This window comes from Grammomys surdaster, unplaced genomic scaffold, assembly GCF_004785775.1.
Source record: "Grammomys surdaster isolate TR1022 unplaced genomic scaffold, NIH_TR_1.0 139, whole genome shotgun sequence".
Lineage (NCBI taxonomy): Eukaryota > Metazoa > Chordata > Mammalia > Rodentia > Muridae > Grammomys > Grammomys surdaster.
Genome location: NW_021604597.1, coordinates 7,913,239 through 7,933,664, shown reverse-complemented (window position 1 = coordinate 7,933,664; position 20,426 = coordinate 7,913,239). Strand labels below are relative to the sequence as shown.

At 38.4% G+C, this 20,426-nt stretch overlaps 1 protein-coding gene across 1 annotated transcript in view; it reads right to left on the bottom strand.

The window, feature by feature from the left end:
- The window catches only part of Rnf13 (ring finger protein 13), a 110,564-nt gene that overhangs the window by 42,816 nt on the left and 47,322 nt on the right, over positions 1-20,426 (bottom strand). Inside the window, exon 5 of the mRNA XM_028763571.1 lies at positions 2,433-2,520. Coding sequence (XP_028619404.1) covers positions 2,433-2,520 — 88 coding nt within the window. The remainder of the gene's footprint in view (positions 1-2,432; positions 2,521-20,426) is intronic.

The window sequence follows — 20,426 nt, the reverse complement described above, 5'->3', positions numbered from 1 at the left end:
GGGGGGGGGGTCACATCCTCATAGAAACAGGAGAAGGGGGGATGGGATAGGGGATTCCTGGGGGGAGGAATGGGGTAAGAGGATAACATCTGAAATGTAAATAAAATATCCAATAAAAAAAAGAAAGAACTTTATCTTGAATATCTACTGACTTTATAACTTAGTTAAGTTTGTATTGCTGTGATAAAACATTATGACCAAAGACAATTTGGGGTGGAAGTGGTTCATTTTGTTTACATTTCCAAGTTACAGTCACCCAGAAAAATCAAGGCAGGAACCTGGAAACAGGGGTCCTGAAGGGTCACTGTCCACTGGCTTGTTTCTAATGGCTTACTCAGCCTACTTCTTAAAAACCCCAGCCAGGACAATGTGCTTAGGGGTAGCCCCACCCACAATGACTGAACCCTCTCACATCAATCATTAGTGAAGGATACAGCTTAAAAAGACAAACAAACAAACAAACAAACAAACAAACAGTGAATCATGGTACTGAAGGCAAGGGCAGGCTGGTGCAAATCTCCGTAAGTTCATTGTGCTGCATGGTGCCCTATCTCAAAACAAAGACAAGCAAATAAAATCACTGAAAAATGCTAATTGGCTCATTAAAGTTGGCTCATTTTCCCCATTTCAAGTAATATTTGGAATATGAAAATATTATTTCAAATAAAAATTATGAGTATATCCATGTGATGTAAAAGGCTATCTGATATAAGAAAGCATATGTAAGGCTGGCCATTTATGGCATACACTTTTAACTGCAACACTTAGGGAGCAGAAGCAGGCAGATTTCTGTGAGTTCTAGGCCAAACTGGTCTACACAGTGAGTTCTAGGAGAGTTAGAAACACATAGAGAAGCCATATCTCAAAAACAAAAACTTAAAAAAAAAGAGGAAGAGGAGAAGAAGAAAGAAAGATGAAGAGAGGGAAAAGGAGAAGGAAGGGAGGGAGGGAGGGAGGGAGGGAGGGAGGAAGGGAGGGAGGAAGGAAGGAAGCAAGGAAGGAAGGAAGGAGCAAGCAAGCAAAAGAACATCCATCCATCTATCCATTCATCCACCTACTCAGGGAACAGAGAAATGGTTAAATGGGAAAAAGTGTTTGCTCTATTTATAAGGATATAGTTTGGGTATCTAAAATTTTTATAAAAAGCCCTGTAATTCTTGTAGTGGAAAGACAGACAGGAGGATCTCTAGGGCTTCCTCAGCAATAGTCTCCCTAATCAATACATTCCAGGTTCGATGGAAACCCCGCCCACCCCCAGAAAAGGTGAAGGGACTGGAGAGACGACTCTATAGTCAAGAGCACTTATACATCCTAAACTTTAATGTATGTGTACCGGCTGGTTCTGTGTGTCAACTTGACACAAGTTGGAATTATCACAGAGAAAGGAGCTTCAGGTGAGGAAATGCCTCCATGAGATCCAGCTGTAAGGCATTTTCTCAATTAGTGATCAAGGTGGGAGGGCCATTGTGGGTGGTGCCATCCCTGGGCTGGTAGTCTTGGGTCCTATAAGAAAGCAAGCTGAGCAAGCCAGGGGAAGCAAGCCAATAACAAACATCTCTCTATGGCCTCTGCATCAGCTCCTGCTTCATGACCTGCTTGAGTTCCAGTCCTAACTTCCTTTGGTGATGAACAGCAATGTGGAAGTGTAAGCTGAATAAACCCTTTCCTCCCCAACATGCTTCTTGATCATGATGTCTGTGCAGGAATAGAAACCCTGACCTAGACAATATAAATTACAAAAATGAATCTACAGCATTACTTTTGGTAAATTTCTATTCACTGTACATGTGTATGTGTATCTGTTTGTCTGTCTGTATGTCTTTCTGTCTGTCCTCTGCATGCATGTGGTAGGCCTAGGACAACTTTCAGGAATGGATTCTCTTCCTGTTACTGTGCGGTTAAAGGAGACTGAACTTAGGTCATTAGTCCTACCACAATGCCTTTGCTCACTAAACCATCTTACAGGCCTTCCATGGCATTCTTAATGAGTAACCACATCATCACTATTTATAGCTTTGGCTTCTTTTTAAAAGAAAGTATCGGCCGGGCGGTGGTGGCGCTCGCCTTTAAATCCCAGCACTTGGGAGGCAGAGGCAGGCTGATTTCTCAGTTCGAGGCCAGCCTGGTCTACAGAGTGAGTTACAGGACAGCCAGAACTACACAGAGAGACCCTGTCTCTAAAAAACCAAAAAAAAAAAAATAGTATCTACAAATAAATATAGACACATAAAACAACAAAAAACTTAACTATTCAGAAAAAAGACAAGTCAATTCTACCTTGGTTGAGAATTAAGATTACCACAAGAGCTAGGAATTATCTGATACTGAAGAAATGTCACTATATAAACAGAAAATGAATGAAGAAATTCTGTTAACTTTCATTTCAAATGATCTGTCAATCAGGAGACAAGAGAAGTGATACCTGTACTTACTGTCGTTGGATCCCATGCTAATCAGGTCATCAGAGTCTACATTGTGAACTATGGCTGCTTTGTATCCTGCTCTCTGTGCATTTAAAACCTGCAGATGAGAAAACAGTCATATTATGAGGAAGATGGTCACAACCAGCCTACTCTATTTATTTGACTAGAAGCATATCATGTGTATCTGTGGGAATAGAGCGCAGCTGTTCCTGAAAGGTGTGGATGTCTACAGGAGAACTTTGAGGAGTTCTTTAGATGCTTTCTCATTTCATTCAGAGCTTTAAGAGAATTCAAGCAAACAAAGGCCAGGGATGTGGCACAAGTATTAAGAGAACTCTAAGGAATGAGGAATCTATTTCCAAAACAGAAACTTGCCATGAGCAGGCTTTGTAATCACTATGCTCCAGGCTTTCAAATCCTTCTTAATACTTACTAGTGGTATGAACTCAGGTAAATTACTTCCTCTGTAAATACTTGTATACATATGCTTCACTTACACACACACACACACACACACACACACACACACACACACACGGGGGGGGGGGGGGGGGGGGGAAAGAGGGAGGGAGGGAGAGAGGGAGAGAAGGAGGGAGGGCGGGAAGTGTCTCTGTGTGTGAGTACATCTGGAGAGGAGATGTTAGCTGTCTTCCTTGATCACGCTCTATTTTATACACTGAAGCAAGGTCTCTGTTTAAACCCAGAGCTCACAGATCTGATTAATATAGGTAGCCACCTTGCCCTGGGGTTTTCTGTCCCGCCCCACCACCACCACCTACTTAATTGTTTTTGAAAGTTTCTAAAATAGTAACTGATGAACATGGGGAAGTAGCTAGTTGTGTGGCAAGTTTCCAACATGAAGGATTTGAAAAGTGTCCAACCATGCTATTAAGTAAATAAAGCATGATAAATGTGATATGTATCTTTACACATATTTTTCAAAATTTTGAATGTTTTAAAACAAATTACATTTTAAACTATAAACATTTTTATATATTAAATATTTAGTATGTCAAGAAACTCATGAAATATATCACTTTATAATTGACGCTTTTTATAAGCAGCCTAATTAATGTTTCAAAAAGAATTCCTACATCTAATATTAGTTTTATTTTGGTTAGCAGTACTACAAATAGTGAAACTTGCTGAAATATAAGAAATAAAACCTACACCAAGTTCCAAAGAGTCAAGGAAAGCCTAGAGTCGAGTTCTCAGGAATAAAAGCAATGTCTAATCACCCAGTCTGTAAATCTGAGAAATGAGCTAACGGGAATGAGGCTGTGTACTCACACGGCAAATCAGCTTCACATAGCAAACTCTCTTTACATTACAGTGATTTCTCTAAAACTACCACCAATGGAAATATAAATAAATCTGAATGATTTTAATAATTTTAAAAATTGAGTCTGTGACATATTCGTGTCTTAAGACAGGAATATTTTGTGATATTCATGCCCCATCATCTACAAAATAGCCTGACATAGAATAGAACATCACTAATCAAATGTCAGTGAATGAATTATGCAAATAAAGTATTTGTTTAGATTAGAAGGTCACATAAATGGCAAAATTGGGCAAGAAAGATTTTGTGAAGAACTAGTTAAAAGAAATAGTTCACTGACATAGAACTCCTTTCACGAAGGACTTTAACTACTTTAACATTAGGAATAATGACAAGAAATCTACTGGTTAACAAACCAAGCCTATTCTGTACTCATGCAAAGAAGAGCTCAATAATTAAGAACATACATTTATTATTTTAGTTTTAAGGTGGATTTTATTAACATCTAAGCTTATTACTAACTAAAACTGAAAAAGCACGAGGGCCTCTTCCTCAGAAAGGCTGCTGCCGAGCAGGCATAGACACCTAGAGAAGAACGCAGTAGCTTCCGGCCCTCACATGTATTGAGTGATCATTCAATCACTCTACTACCATTACAGGAAATTTTCGTCAAACATCAATAGTTATTACTTAGAAACTTTTATTCAAGAGCTTTGTTGGTGTTACTATTAGCTTTTCTGACACTTCAATGACCAATTTAATTCTTCCCCCAAAAGTTAGCCAAGTAACCAAGAAGCATTACTTTTCAATCAAACAATTTAAGAGAAATAAACTTTGAATCAATATCAAAAGCCATTTTCTGCTGATATAAAGCGTCAAAATGTTTTAACACTAACTTTACTTCTCTGAGTTGTAGCATGTTAGGTCTGACAAAGCCACCATGCAAACCACAATAAAGAACAAATACGACACTGTGTATCATGCACAATAGAGATCAAAGATGGGCCAGGAGCACTGTTTTCCTTACTGACACCCCAATCTTTCTAAACAGCCAGAGAGGCTAGGTGCTGTCTTGCTTCTTACACTATCTCCAGCAGGCTCTATCTTCTGAACACCTTAAATGTGCACCCTAACTGTGATGTGCACTCTGCCTCATGGTTTTTCTATATATCATCTCCTCCCACACCAGCCATTCCCTGCTTCGAGTACTTTCATCACTCTATTTGCTTAAGTACTAATATTATATTAATTTTAAACCATGCCACATGGCAAACTTTTGCATACATGTACCATCCCAATTACAAAGCAGTTTTTTCCAAGGCGCTGTACATCTTTAGAAGCTATCTATCTATAACGTTTTCTGGTGAAAAAAGCCAAAGTATCATCTGTTTTATAAGATGCTTTCTCAGTCCAAAATTATTTTTGAAATGCACTTTGTTCCTTGTTAATTGTTCTTGTTCCTGGTGGTGCTAGGGGTGTGTATGGGAACATGAGGGCACAGTGTACCATGGTGTACGTGTCAAGGTCAGAGGACAACTTTTAGGAGTAGTCGTCTTCCACCTTTACATGGATTGGGGATTGAACTCAGGTTGCCAGGCTTACACAGCAAGTCATATTACCTGCTGAGCCATCCCTGTAGACAGAACATCTTATAAGGATCATCTATCAATAAAAAAGTCAATGATCAATGAGCTGTGGCAGGAAATAGGAAGTAGGACAGTGGCAGGAAGAAAAAGGATTCTGGGAAACAGTGACAGAATAAAAGGCAACACAGTGAGAGATTATAGCAAGAATAGAGCTAGATGCTGAGGGAGGTGCTGAGGAAGATGCTGATGAGATGCAAAGGAAGAAGGAGGCAGGACTGAAGGAGAGGTAGCTAATCAAGTGGTAGACATAGAATAGTTTAAATGGGTTAAATAAGTTACAAGCTAGTCAGGGAATGAGCCAACACTTAGGCATTTAATAATAAATAGTCTCAGAGTCATCATTCTGGGAGCAGAGGCTGGAAAAAGAAAATTTGTATTTATTTTTTCAGCACATTTCCGCAAACCCTGACTCTCAGCTTATTTACACATCAACATGAATGAATGGAAAAACAACAGCATGCTAGGTATATATGTAAATAAAGCAGCCGCTAAGTTTTTAAGGCCTTATTAAGCAATTAAAGATAAATATCTATTTCACATATCTAACATGCAACTGTTCTCACAAATAAAATGCAAAATTATATTACTATCAAAAGCTGTTTCTGCTAACAAAATAAAAGCTTCTAAAATTAAAAAAATGTAAAAACCAATAAAATGGGTAAGAATTTGGTGTGCTTAAGTGTAAACTCTGAGACACATAGACAGACAGATAGATAAATGTTTTTTAAAGTTTAACAATCTCCCCCCCAAATTTTTTTATTGATTTTTACAATGAAGAAGTGAAGAGAAATCAAGCAACACATTAACATATGTATCAAAATGCTTTTGAAAACAAACAAGGAAAATATATTCACATTTAGAAACTATAAATCTCAAGTGTCAGTCACATTAAATTACATTTTCAACTAAGCAGCAGCTGGCATTTTTAAGAACACATGAAACAGAAATAAAACCTAAATCATTTAGTAATTATGTGCATGGTTTACATTCATAAAATGCAGCCTCAAACATATGGTGTCAAATGGAAGCAAAGAATGAAAAGATTCATGAATAAAAATCACAGTGAAAAAAATCTAAATCCAAAACATCCATCAAAAATAACAAATGCATGCAAAACCTAATGAACTATATTACCAATCTACCTGTTAAAGGACTGGTCAGAGCTATTAGTTTAAATTGCAGTGAATATACTGAATACTTTACATCTAGTCAACAAACTAGATGCACCTGTATTATGTAGACCAGGTGGCACATAACAAAGAGTTTAAAGGAACTAAGGACCTGTTATTATAAATAGGCAGTATGTCAGAAGCTAGCACACTGTAATGATAATGTCATCAATGAGACAAGCTGCAGAAGAAATCCTGGAAACAAAATAATAGTTCATCTTTTCCAGTTTGATTAAATTGGTAATAGCAACACTAAAATATAATATACCTCATAAGAAGAAAGAAGTGGTTGTGTTCTCAAGATGGCCATGAATGAAGGACCCATGAGCTGTAGAACTTCGGAAGCTATTAATATGACATAGATAACTAAGTTCCAGAACAAAAATGGTAAGAACAAAGGAACCTTTCCTTGTTGACCATTTGTATTATCTCCAATGTTCACCATGGCCCTACAATTAGATACTCTTTCTACATTTTAGAAGCAGGGCAAGATAGGCCCTACAGACTGTCACACTTGGACAGAGCTGATATGGAACAGCATTTTATTAGGTTAGAGAGATGTTTGAGGCTCTGGTTTGGATCTAGAATATCCCAAAGACACATCAAATTCTCAGTCCTTAGCTTGGCACTATTAGAAGATAGTGTAAACTTTAAGATCTTGATGGGATGTTTTAGGTGAGTGGGGGCTTTAGGGAGGACTGTGGAATGACAGTCTGTTCCTTGGATCTTTTTGCTTCCGTACCCTGTTTAGTAAGCACGTTGTTCTGCAACATACTCCCACCCAGAAGCAAGATCACCAAGGAATCATAGATAGAATCCTTGGAAACTATGACTAAAAAGTGCATTTTCTCTTCATAGATTGCTTATCTCAGATAGGTGCCTTAAAGTTACAGCACAGTGGGACTTGCTGATAAACCAGAACAAGGCCAGGATCACTACCAGCACTTAGTATCTTACCAAGGCTGAAAAGGGAAACTGACAGACTTGGGTACATTAAAACTAGGACCCTATAGGAAAAGCAAAACTGTATTAAATAAACAACATGTGCCTGGAAGAAATGTGTTAAAATACTGCAGAAAGTAGAAACTTAAAAGAAGAAAATGTTACAGCATGAGATACCTACTTAGCACATTTTATAAAACTTGAATTACATGTCTACAAGAGAGAAAATCTGATTTAATCATAGAAAGATATAGAAGATATTTTTCTTTCAGAAAAGAGAGCAATAACAAGCCAACAGCAAATTAAAAGACATACTCAAAACCAAATTATGAACAGAAAGAGCAACTTGACTTGAAGAGAAAAGTGCCCCTGGACAGTAGGAAGCTTGAGCCTCAGAATCTCATAACTAGATAACTTGGCCTTGAATGCTGCTCTTATTATTACAAGATGTAGCTACTTAGGTAAGTAACTTCTATAAAATTAATGCCCGTCTGAGAATGTTGTCCTGAAGATTTAATAAGTTAGTATATGCAAAGCTCTTAAAACAGTACCTAGACTTCCTGACACATAGGAAATATGTTTTATTGTGATTAAGTATGTTTTTATTACTGCTGATAGTCAGAGGGTAAGGAGAGAAAGGAAAAGGAGAAGCAGGTTATGGTGCACCTTGAAGACCATTCAGAACAGCAAACTTAGTTTCTTCTTGTGGTGAATTCTAAACTGACACTTGAAAAAGGATAGACAGGGTGTAAATGTTTTAGAGCAATCTGGTGTGGCTGGATTTAACAAGGTAGGACAGTAGTAATAATTCAAAACTAACTTTATTTTTAACCTTTATACCTGGAAGATATGTTTGACCAAAAGCCACAAAACTGATAATCTAAGCCTAACTTGATAGAGGAGGACTATAACTGTCTTTGAAAATGTTGAATTTGAGAGGTAGCAAGGTTTACTAGGTAAAAAGATCACATCAATCAAACTAGAGGCAAACATTTAAAGACTTTGAGCAAATAAATTCATTTATTAACTCAGTATTTTGAATAAAACTGGCTTTATTTTTCAAAACAAACTTCAAAGAAAGCATAATCCACATTTACATCTTTCTTATCATTTTCAATATCCTTTAATGTCTATATAATAGTTAAATATAGTTTGTGGTTACTCTGCCAAGAGATAAATAAGCAAACATGTATACACATCTACATTGTAAACCTGCAAGAACCATAAAAGCATAACAAGTAGAAAAAATTTTTTAAAAGGAGAATAATTACTGCATTAAACTGAACATCTTGTAAATTTTTTATTTAAATGCAAGCAACACTTCAAATTTAAAAACTGTTCTCTGACTGTGATGGTTTGTATATGCTTGGCCCAGGGAATGGCACTATTAGAAAGTGTAGTCTTGTTGGAGTAGGTGTGTGTCACTGTGGGTGTGGGCTTTAGTACCCTTGGCCTAGAAGCCAGTCTTCTGCTAGCTACCTTCAGAACAAGAGGTGGAACTCTCAGCTCCTCCAGGACCACATCTGCCTGGACATTGCCATGCTCCTGTCTTGATGACAAGGACTGAACCTCTGAACTGTTAGGCAGCCCCAATTAAATGTCATCCTTATAAGAGCTGCCTTGGTCATGGTTTCTGTTCACAGAAATAAAACCCTAACATACTGATGTATATTATATAAAGAATACTTTTTATATTTTAAAAAGTGATGGAAGGAATAAAAAAGCAGCATACTAAAAGACATAATGAAAACAAAATTATAAACAGAAAGAGCTACTTGACTTGAAGAGAAAGGTGCCCCTGGAAGGCAGGAAACTTGAGCAGCAGAATCTCATAACTAGATAACTGTCTACCTCAGACAGGCAGACGGCCTTAACAACTAGCAATGTAAGGAGCAGGGATACCCATGCTGTCACCCTCAGCAGTGTGACGATTTCCTCTCAGGGTCCCTGACTCAAGTCAAATCAGGATTGGTAGCCTCTGTGCAAAAAAAGAATTATACGATCAACCAGTATAAAGGAAAGTTGGGATTAAGGAAAAGAGAGAAAATCAGAGGGAAGTAAGCCCAACAAAAGACTGTGGGGGCTCCTCAGGAATAGCTGCAGTTCCACTGAGGGTTTTAGTGCTTTGTTTTAACATTGCAGGTTTTGGGGGTTTGTTTTGTTTTGTTTTGTTTTGTTTTGTTTTGTTTTTTAATCACTTTAGTGGTATTATAAGTCTCTTATCTTCAAAGGATGGCTAAGGACTCTAAGTGAGATCACAGTGGTTCCTAAGGGGCACCTGAAAAAATTACAATTGTTAAGTAAAATTTTAGACAACAGGAATGCAGGAAGGTAAAAGGCCTTTATTATAAACAAAGATAACAGTTTGAAACTCTCAGGAAATGTCCAGGGAATGGAAAGAAGGCTTATCCAATGTCACATGCATTTAAGCCTTAAAGTCTAGATCACTAGTATTTTAACATAAGGCAATATTACTTTTATATGCCCTGTCTTTCTGTTGGATCACAGTCCAGCAAAGCAATATTGAGCACAGTAGTTTCAGAATTGTGAACACAAACATGTGAATTCATACAGGCTGTGTTGGCTTAAATTTAAAATTTGTAAATCAGACTACATAGTTTACATAGTACACAGCAGAATGCTATACAAAGAAACCACTTAAGAAATCTGCATGGCATTCCCTTAGATATTTCGCCAAACATAAAATATGCATGCTTAAAACAAAACTCCATGAACCCACATAAATAATCCATCCCAGATCTACTTAAGAAAAAATTATAAACTGATCAATTTCCAGTGCTCAAGGAAGTTCAAGTTCTGACCAGAAAGAAAAACCTTCTTTGAATACAACACTCAAAGGACACACTAGGAAGAACATACCTTTATCAACAGAAAACAGTAATTAAAGGTAATTAAGAATAAAGGTTACCACTGATTAATAAAGTTAAGTTCTGAAAGGATCAAGCTCACGTACAAATAACCAATCAAAACAAATTACATGTTGTTTTTTAAGGCAACAAAACCTTTACATAAAACATAACAAAATCACTTGACACTAAGAAGTAGAAAATAGAGCCTGCAGAAAGGTTAGCCAATAGAAACAAATTCAAGCGACGTGGATATGACTAGCAAGCAAATATTTAAAACCATACTCCCTTAGGACTCGGGCTCACAGTGCAGACCCAGGCTCCCCTAGTTCTTCCTCGCCCTCTTTGGCCATTCCTCCTAGTCTATCTTCATTCATTCACGACTCACCAAGCAAAAAGCTCAGAGATAAACCACACTAACTGAAATGAAGACATGTAGGAGTGAATTTCAGGTCTGGAAGGTAAGTAGAAGAAATGGATGCCCGATCACAGTAAATGTTAAATCTAAAATTTAAAAGACAAAGGTTCAGCAGTGTCACACACCTTTAATCCCAGCACTCAGGAGGCAGAGGCGTCTCTAAGTTTGAACCTGGTCTATTGTAACCTCAGGCTTTGCCTGCCACCCATGCCCAAGTTATCAGAAATAACAGTCTGAGACTGAATTATATATGAATAAATGCCTAGGCCAAAAGCTTTGCATTGTTCCCCAGCTAGCTCAAAACTCAATTGCCTGTTTGTTCTATTCTAAGTCATCTGCTTGGTTACCTTCTCTCAGTTTCATGAGTCTGTCTCCATCAACATTTTGGATCTTATCTCCTGTGCCTCTGATACTATCCCAGAATCTTTTCTCTGTCTCTCTGCCAGATGTACCACCTACTAATGCTGCCTCAGCTCACTGGCCATAGGCTATTTTATTGGTAGGCAAAGCTTCTACACATTGCACAAAAGACTACAGTCTACCTGGCAAGCTTCAGGCCAGCCAAAGCTACACTTTAAAACCTTGCCTATAAATAAATAAATCCAGGCAAAAATCATCCAGCAAATCTGGACACTATGAAAAGGCCAAACCTATGAATAATATGTAAAGAGGAAGTTAGAAGGAACTTAGGTCAAAGTTACAGAAAATATTTTTTAAAAAATCATAGAAGAAAATTTTTGTTCATCCAGATTCAGGAAGCATTACAGGGTACCAAATAGAACCAGAAAAGAAATTCCCATGATACATAACAATCAAAACATTAAATGTACAGAACAAAGAAAGGATATTAAAACTACAAAGGAAAAAGAGCAAATCCCATATAAAGGCAAGCCCATTAAAATAATGCCTGACTTTTCAACTGAGTCTCTGAAAGCCAGAAGAGCTGGGACAGATGCCTATAAACTCTGAAACACCACAGATGCTAGCCAAGACTACTATGCCAAGCCAAATTATAAATCACAATCAGCAGAGAAAGACAAATATGATAAAAAACAAATTAAAGCAATTTCTTCTGTCCACCAATCCAACTGTACAAGATATACTATAAGGAAATGTTGAACACGAAGAGGTTAACTATACCCAACAAAACACTAGGAATAAACAATCTCAGGAGAGTTACTTAAAAGAGCAGGGGAGCAGAAGAAAAGGCATAAAGAGTATGAGAGCCAGAGGAGATGGGGGAAACCAAGAGAACCAGGTCTTCAAAATCATCATGAGCAAAGCCCAGATGAACTCGCAGAGCCTCGGGCAACATGGACAGGGCCTGAGAGGATCTGCACCTTTGCCTATGTATCATGTCTTCTAGTTTACTGCTTTTATGGCATTTCTGAGTGTCCAAATGGATTGGTCTCTGATTCATGTGCCTTCTCCTGGGCTCTTTTCCTTCTGTGCTTTGTCTTGTGCAACTTCAATGATGTGATAGTTTTGTTTTACCTTATATTTTATTTTGTTATACTTTATTATTATCTCTTAGAACCCTGTTTTTTCTTAATGAGAGGTAGTGAGGGAATGGATCCAAATGAGAATGAAGGTGGGAAGGAACTGGGAGGAGGAGACGGAGGGGAAACCACAATCAGGATATATTATGTGAGAAAATAATCTATTTTCAATAAAAAGAAAAAAATCTTCAATGAAAATGTATTCTTAAATCAATAAAAAAAATGAATGCTAAAATTAAAAAAAGAGGAGAGAGACAAATAATATAATAGAAAAATAACAGTAAGTAATAAACACTACTCAGTAACTCAATATTCATGGTCTCAAATACCCACTAAAAAACATAACCTAAGAGACTGGATTAGAAAGCAGAATCCATCTTTCTCCTCCTTCCAACAAACACAAACACCACCTTTGTTGGATAAAGGATGGAAAAGGGTATTCCAAGCAAACAAAACCAAAAAACAAGTAGGTATGGCCCTTTTCATATCTGACAGAGATTATACACAAAAACTAATCATAAGACATAAGGAAAGAAGATACATACTCACTAAAGAAAAGAATCCACCAAGATATTATCATAATTCTGAACATTTATACACCAAATACAAAGGCACCCAATTTCATAAAGGAAATACTACTATGGCTAAAATCACATACTGATCTTGACACAGTCACAGTGGGTAATTTCAATATTTCATTCTCACCAATAGACAAGTCACCCAAACTAAATGGAGACACACTGGAGTTAAATGACAGCATAAATCAAATTAACCTAATAGACACCTATGGAACATTTCACCAAAACACTGAAGAAAATACTTTATTTTTAGCAGCCCATGAAACTTTCTCCAAATTTTAACATGTATTAGGATATAAAGCAGTGTTAACAGATAAAGAACTGAAATAACATCCTGACCAAAAAAAAATCTGACCACCATGGCTTCGAGCTGGATACTAACACTAGAAACAACAGAAAATGTAAAAAATCATAACAGGTGCATAACCCACTACTGAACAAAAACTGTGTTTAGACAGAAATTAAGAAGAAAACTTAAAACTTCTTAGAATTGAATAAAAATGGAAACACAACATACCCAAACCTTTCGTACTCAATGAAAGCAGTTCTAACAGGTAAGTTCATAACACTAAGTGCCTACATCAAAAACTAGAGACATCTCATATTAATAATAACTTAATGGTATACACTTGAAAACTCTAGAAAAACAGGAAAAAATAACAGCCACCCTTAAAAAAAAGAGTGAATAGGAAGAAATAATCAAACTCAGGGCTGAAACTAATGAAATACAAACAAACAAAAACAAAGATTCAATGAAACAAAATGTTTTTTGGGAAAATCAACAAGATTGACAAACATTTATCCAAATTAATCAAGAACAGATTCAAATTAAAATTAGTGTTAGAAAGGGAGCTCCCAGGGTAATCTTGTTAGACTCCAGTGAAAGTGGAGGGCCAAGGTCCCCAAAAGTTTGGATCCCCTACTGTGTTGGAATTCGAGAGCAGGGAGATGGGACTGGGAGGATGTTTGGAGCACACCGTCACAAAAATTAGGAGGAAGGGGTAGGGGATAAGGGATTTTGGGGGAGAATGAGAAAGGAGACAACATTGAAAGGTAAATACGTATAATACCCAATAAAAACCCCACACAGATAAAGGATTTTAAAAAAAGGGAGTCTATTTATTTTAAATTAATTTCAAAAGTTTCTAGGAGATGCAAATTGGCTAAGATACTATTTTAAGCTCTCCACAAAAGAATTTAAATCTCTGTTCAATATTCTCAAGAGAGAGGTAAACCCTAACTTCCTCAACAGTTAATTGACAAAAGAGAGGTAATCTCACAAAAAGTAGAAAAAGCTATTTCTAATCGATATATCATATAGTCTGATTAATTGTCAGTGGAGCTATAAAAGTCCTTTGACAAAAGATTATTAATATAGATTTATATATCCTTAAATAAGGCCTTCATGACTCTCTGAGTGTGGAAGGAGCAACTGTTGGCGCTTCTGCCCTGATTTTACAAGAACTCTGAAAAATTGGCTTTAAAAACAAAAAAGGGGGAACGGTACCCCCTCAGAGGGAGTCCCCCTGAAATACTCTCTATCATGCCTTGTTTACTTTTCTCTCTCTAAAGCTGAAAGCTCATGGCAAATCTCTTGCTGACCATGTTGGTGACCTCAGGCACCACCAAGACCGGGAAGGACCCTCATACCCATAAAGGAAATGCCCCAGAGTCCTAGTTCCCTTATGGAGCCGAGGACTGATATGCCTGCCCAATACCACAGAAGGCACAGCTAACCGGCTACCACAAATATTAATGAAAAAAATAGATACCCTCACAAAGCCGGGCCCAACCATAAATACGATGAATAACAATTTACATCCAGGGAAGAGAAATCTCCCTGAGAATCCCCTTCTTTTTTCTTTCCAGGTAAAATTGAATCACCCGTGATGCCTGCTATTAGAAGTTCTAATCCAGATGGACCAGAAGCCAGGAGCCTCGCCCTTACCCTCACCCCCTACCTTTTCCCACCTGCACAAGGTCCCCTGAAGCTGGGCAACTGCAAGATTCTGCTTGGCAACTGCAGATAGACTCAAAGCAGTGTACCATATCATCTGAAGAATAGCAGGGAGACCATAACTCAAGCAGTGTACCATATCTTCTGAAGAATAGCAGGTTGCAGTCCTCCTCGCCCCCACGAATAACCAGGACCCCCCCGGTCGGGTCAAGTGGCACCCAGACGTGAGGGTCGAGGCACGGACCCCTCCGGACGGACCCTCATTGAGAGGATGTGCGCACGACATCAAGATTGAGCAAGACAGAGATCGTCGCCCGCGACCTGTCATCCACGGAACCAGGTTGATGCTGCCATCAAGAAGGCAGTTGAAGTTCATTACCATCAGCTGAAAATTGAAGAGGATCCAGAAGTGACTCCACAGGAGACTGACACAGCTGTCAGCTCCCCTGCCTCCCCCTATGGTCGACCCCTAGACTTCCACGCCCTCCAGAAGGGTTCCTGGTATGCCTGGCTTTGCCCTCATTTCTCTCGCTAGAGAGCTTGGCCTCTTGATCACCACAACAAAAATTGGCTTTTTCCTAAACCAAGGCCACCCTTGATATGGCCGCTAACATTGGGGAGCCTTCCTTTATGACAATATTCCACCCCAAACTGACAAATGGTTGGTAACTTGAACATTTACAAGAGACTAGGATGGCTGTGAGTTAGCCCAATGACGGGATTATTGTAGGTCCACTTCCCAGGGGCCCACCCAATGCAGCCGAAAAGGAGTGCGTGGTGCTGGGAGTGGGTGCAGCCTACATGGCCTAAGACAGGGCTCTCACCCTCCTTTCACCCACATCAGAGTCCCTTGACGTTGCCCATCGTCGACAGCCTAAAGCCTTCGACCATCGATGTGACTCGTCTCACATCAGTGTTTTGGGGTTGTGAACTTGTCTAAGACCCCCCATAATTAGACATCCAAATTCAAAATTCACATAGTTGGGATTGATCATAAGACGCCTTCTCTAACTAAACAGAGAAGGGGGAGATGCCAGAAGCCAGGACCCTCGCCCTTACCCTCACCCCCTACCTTTCCCCACCTGCACAATGTCCTCTGAAGCTTGGCAACTGCAAGATCCTGCTTGGCAACTGCAGATAGACTCAAAGCAGAGTACCATGTCTTCTTAAGAATAGCAGGGAGACCATAACTCAAGCAGTGTACCATATCTTCTGAAGAACTGCAGGTAGATCATAATTCAAGGCAGTGTACCATATAGACCATGACATGTTTCAAGGCACAGGCCAAGAAGATTTTGTACTTTTCCACCACCAGGCCCCTCTTACCCCCTCCCCTTGTAAAACATGCTATAAAAAAGCATTTCATGTTCAAAAAAAAAAAAGAAATTAAATAAAAAAAAAAGGGAGCTCCCCTAAACTGAAAGACCTAAAAGACACAGATGGATTTCTTGATATATACAACCTACCAAAGTTAAATCAAGATTAAGTAAGAAATTTAAACAAAGACCCATAGTGCCTAGTGAAAAAGCGGTAATTAATTAAGATCTTCCAAAAAAGCAAAAGCAAAAGTAAACACCAGGGCCAAGAACTCCAGTATTCCTCAAATTAACTAGATAGTTAAAAAAAAAAAAATGTTGAATTCTTTTTGCAAAGCCACTATTGGCTTCTTGTTGTTGATCCTGCTGCTGCTGCTGCTGCTGCTGTTGTTGTTCTGTTGTTGGAGTTTCTTTTTTTTTTTTTAGATGAAGTGCCACTATGCTATCCTATTTGATGTCGAATTCCTAGGGCTTAATCAATCTTCCTGAATCTTCCAGTTGAAGCTGGAACTTTTGGAACTACAGGTGCACAGCTGTACCTGGCTCAGAGTACTGTGAATGTGAGACTTTATGTTTCATGAGAAAGGATAATCCTGATTATCCGCATATATTTCAATTCTAGAAGAATATCTATCGTATAGCTGTTTAAATTGCAACAGAGATTATTTATTTATCCAACTATTACACTACAAGATACATATCAGGAAAATAAACTTTTATCTGTGGCTTTGTTCTCCCAGAGCCATAAGAGTTTTCTTCAGTCATTATAGAAAAAACTATTCCTCATGTAATACTGAATTTTCCAAGCGTTGTCAAGTAAAGGGCACCCAACATGACTTGACCTTCTCCATTTAGTCACGGGGACTGATGAACAAGCAAGCCTTCTCTCTTCAGTAAGTGTCAAGTGTTAGCACTCCCCCACACACACCTTGCCTCAGTTCTCACACTGGCCGACTGCTCAGTCACCTAGTGTCTTTCTGTCCTCACATTCTTTTCTATACTAGAGAAAGAAAGAATTAAACCTAAGAAAAGCTACTCTCTTTTAAAAAATAAAATGAAAGTGCCCAGAAATCCCAGGGCAGGCTGTCAGAAACATGTATTTTAGTGCTAGGGTTTGTGGCACTTACAATGAAGGCACAGGAGCACACACTCTTACTTGAGGTCATGCTTTCAGATGTGACCTTCAGCTAAGTCACATATCCCCCCTCTGCATGCTTTTGCAGGCTTAGCATTGAAGTGGATTTATTTCTTTAGAACATATTTTTGGACTGTGGAAACCTCTTTGTTGTACTGAAAGTTATTTATTCATTGTGAGAAAGCCAAAAGAGAGAAGCTGGGGTACTTAGAACTTTAAAAAGTGAAAATCTTATGCTGTCCCAATACCATATTTAAAACCAGAATGTGGCACATAAGTAAGGAAATTTTAAATATTGAGAGATACAATTGATACTAAAATGAAAAATGAAAATTTTTGAATTTGCAAATGCTCCAGCCTCTTTCACTGATACAAACAAAAAGCTACCCTAAATCAGTATCTTGTACTGAGACACACACACACACACAGAGCTCTTTCACAACCTGATATTTAGAACTCAACAATTTCTTAGCAAATCAAATTAATGACTCTAGTGAAAAAGCTGCCTAAACATTCAAGAGCTAGGATTCTGAGTCTACAAATGATCATTCCTTAGGCTCTTGTCCATATTAAAATGTATACTAAAATTAGGTATCTTTTCAAGTTTATACTTATATTAATTTTTGTGTGCTGACAGGATTCCATTCCAACCAATCTTAATATTTCTCAACCTCATACAGCAGAGGTGGCATTCCAACAAGCTCATCACTGAACACAAGCTTGCAAGAAGTTCATTAACATGACCAAAAGAAATTTGTATTTGCTATCTGTCCACTAAGACTGTCTGGAAAAACAAGTATTCACATTGTCCTTGACAAATAACAGTGAGAGACCAATTACAATCCAAATATTGACTCTCAGTGCCACCCAGTGATAGATCTCAAGTACACGTGTCCTTCAATGTCCACTCACTGTTCTGGTGTCCTGGGCCCTATATTTATGATTTAATAAATCATATATACTACATAAAAACTACAAAACTACATAAAATATTAGCTTATAATGCTATGGAGTTAAATAAAAGAAAAAACAAAAGCTAGCATCAAGCAAGAGGGGGAAAATTTAATATCTAATATATACTAAGAACTCAAGAAATTAGACTCCAGACAACCAAATAACCCTATTAAAAAATGGGGTACAGAGCTAAACAGAAAAGTCTCAACTGAGGAATACCGAATGGCTAGGAAGCACCTAAAGAAATGTTCAACATCCTCAGTCATCAGGGAAATGCAAATCAAAACAACCCTGAGATTCCACCTCACACCAATAAGAATGGCTAAGATTAAAAACTCAGGTGATAGCAGATTCTGGTGAGGATATGGAGAAATAGGACCACTCCTCCATTGTTGGTGGGATTGTAAGATGGTACAACCACTCTGGAAATCAGTCTGGTGGTTCCTCAGAAAATTGGACATAGCATTACCTGAGGACCCAGCTATACCACTCCTGGGCATATACCCAGAAGATGCTCCAACATATAACAAGGACATATGCTCCACTATGTTCATAGCAGCCTTATTTATAATAGCCAGAAGCTGGAAAGAACCCAGATGTCCTTCAACAGAGGAATGAATACAGAAAATGTGGTACATTTATACAATGGAGTACTACTCAGCTATTAAAAAGAATTAATTCATGAAATTCTTAGGCAAATGGATGGAAGTAGAAAATATCCTGAGTGAGGTAAGCCAATCACAAAAGAACACATATGGTATGAACTCACTGATAAGTGGATATTAGCCCAAAACCTTGCAATAGCCAAGATACAACTCACAGACCACATGAATCTCATGAAGAAGGAAGACCAAAGTGTGGGTGTTTCAGTCCTTCTTAGATGGAGTAAAAAAATACTCATTGGAGCAAATATGGAGACAAAATGTGGGACAGAAACAGAAGGAGGGGCCGTCCAGAGACTGAACCACCTGGGTATCCATCCCATGTGCAGTCACCAAAGGCAGAGGCTGATGTGGATGCCAGAAGTGCATGCTGACAGGAGCCTGATATAGCTGTCTCCTTAGAGGTCTGCCAGAGCCTGGAATATATAGAGGCAGAAGCTCACAGCTAACCATTGAACTGATCATGGGGTTCCCAGTGCAGGAGGGAGATAGAAGACTGAGGGAGCTAAAAGGCTTTGTGGCCCCATGAGGAGAGCAACAATACCAACCAACCAGAGCTCCCAGGGTCTAAACCACCAGCCTGGGAGCACATAGGGAGGGACTCATGGCCCCAACTGTATATGTAGGGGAGGATGACATTGTCAGGCATTGGTGGGTGAGGAAGTCCTTGGTCCAGTGAAGGCTGGACACCCCATTGTTGGGGAATTCGAGGGTGAGGAGGTGGGAGTGGGACAGTAGGTAGGAGCACATCCTCATAGAAGCAGGAGATGGGGGGATGGGATAGGGGGTTCTTGGGTGTGGGGGAAATGTGGAAAGGGGATTACATCTGAAATGTAAATAAAATATCCAATAAAAAAATTTTTAAAGAAATAAAAAAACATTAAAAAGAAAAAAAAGAAAACATCATCCTAAGTGAGGTAACCCAATCACAAAAGAACACACATGGTATGTACTCACTGATAATTGGATATTAGCTTTATTCTTAGTAGCCAGAAACTAGAAACAACTAAATGTCCCTCAATTGAAGAATGGATAAAGAAGATGTGGTATATCTACTCAATGGAATATTATTCAGCTATGACATCATGACAACAAAGACATCATGGAGGAGCGGGGATGGGATAGAGGTTTCTGGGTGGGGGAGAAATGAGGAAAGGGGTTAACATCTGAAATATAAATAAAATATGCAATAAAAAATTAATTTCAAAAAAAGAAAAGAGGGGGAAAATGTTGTTACTAGACAAAAAGAATATTCTTCTTCACAAAAAGAAGTACAAATGTGCCAGCCATGGTGGTGCAAGCTCAATTCCTGCGCTCAAAAGGCAGAGGCAGGCAGACATAATGAGAGACTGTCTCAAAAAAGTAGAAACTGCTTTTCTGTGGTTTTCCCTGGCCTGGAGAAATAAAGTTTCCTTTCACAAGAAGATTTTTCAAGCACAAGATAAAAGATAAAGGCAGGAGGATCACTGCAAGTTCAAGACCAGCCTGTGCTACATGGCAAATGTCATACCAACACAGCTATATATTAAGAAAGAAAGAAAGAAAGAAAGAAAGAAAGAAAGAAAGAAAGAAAGAAAG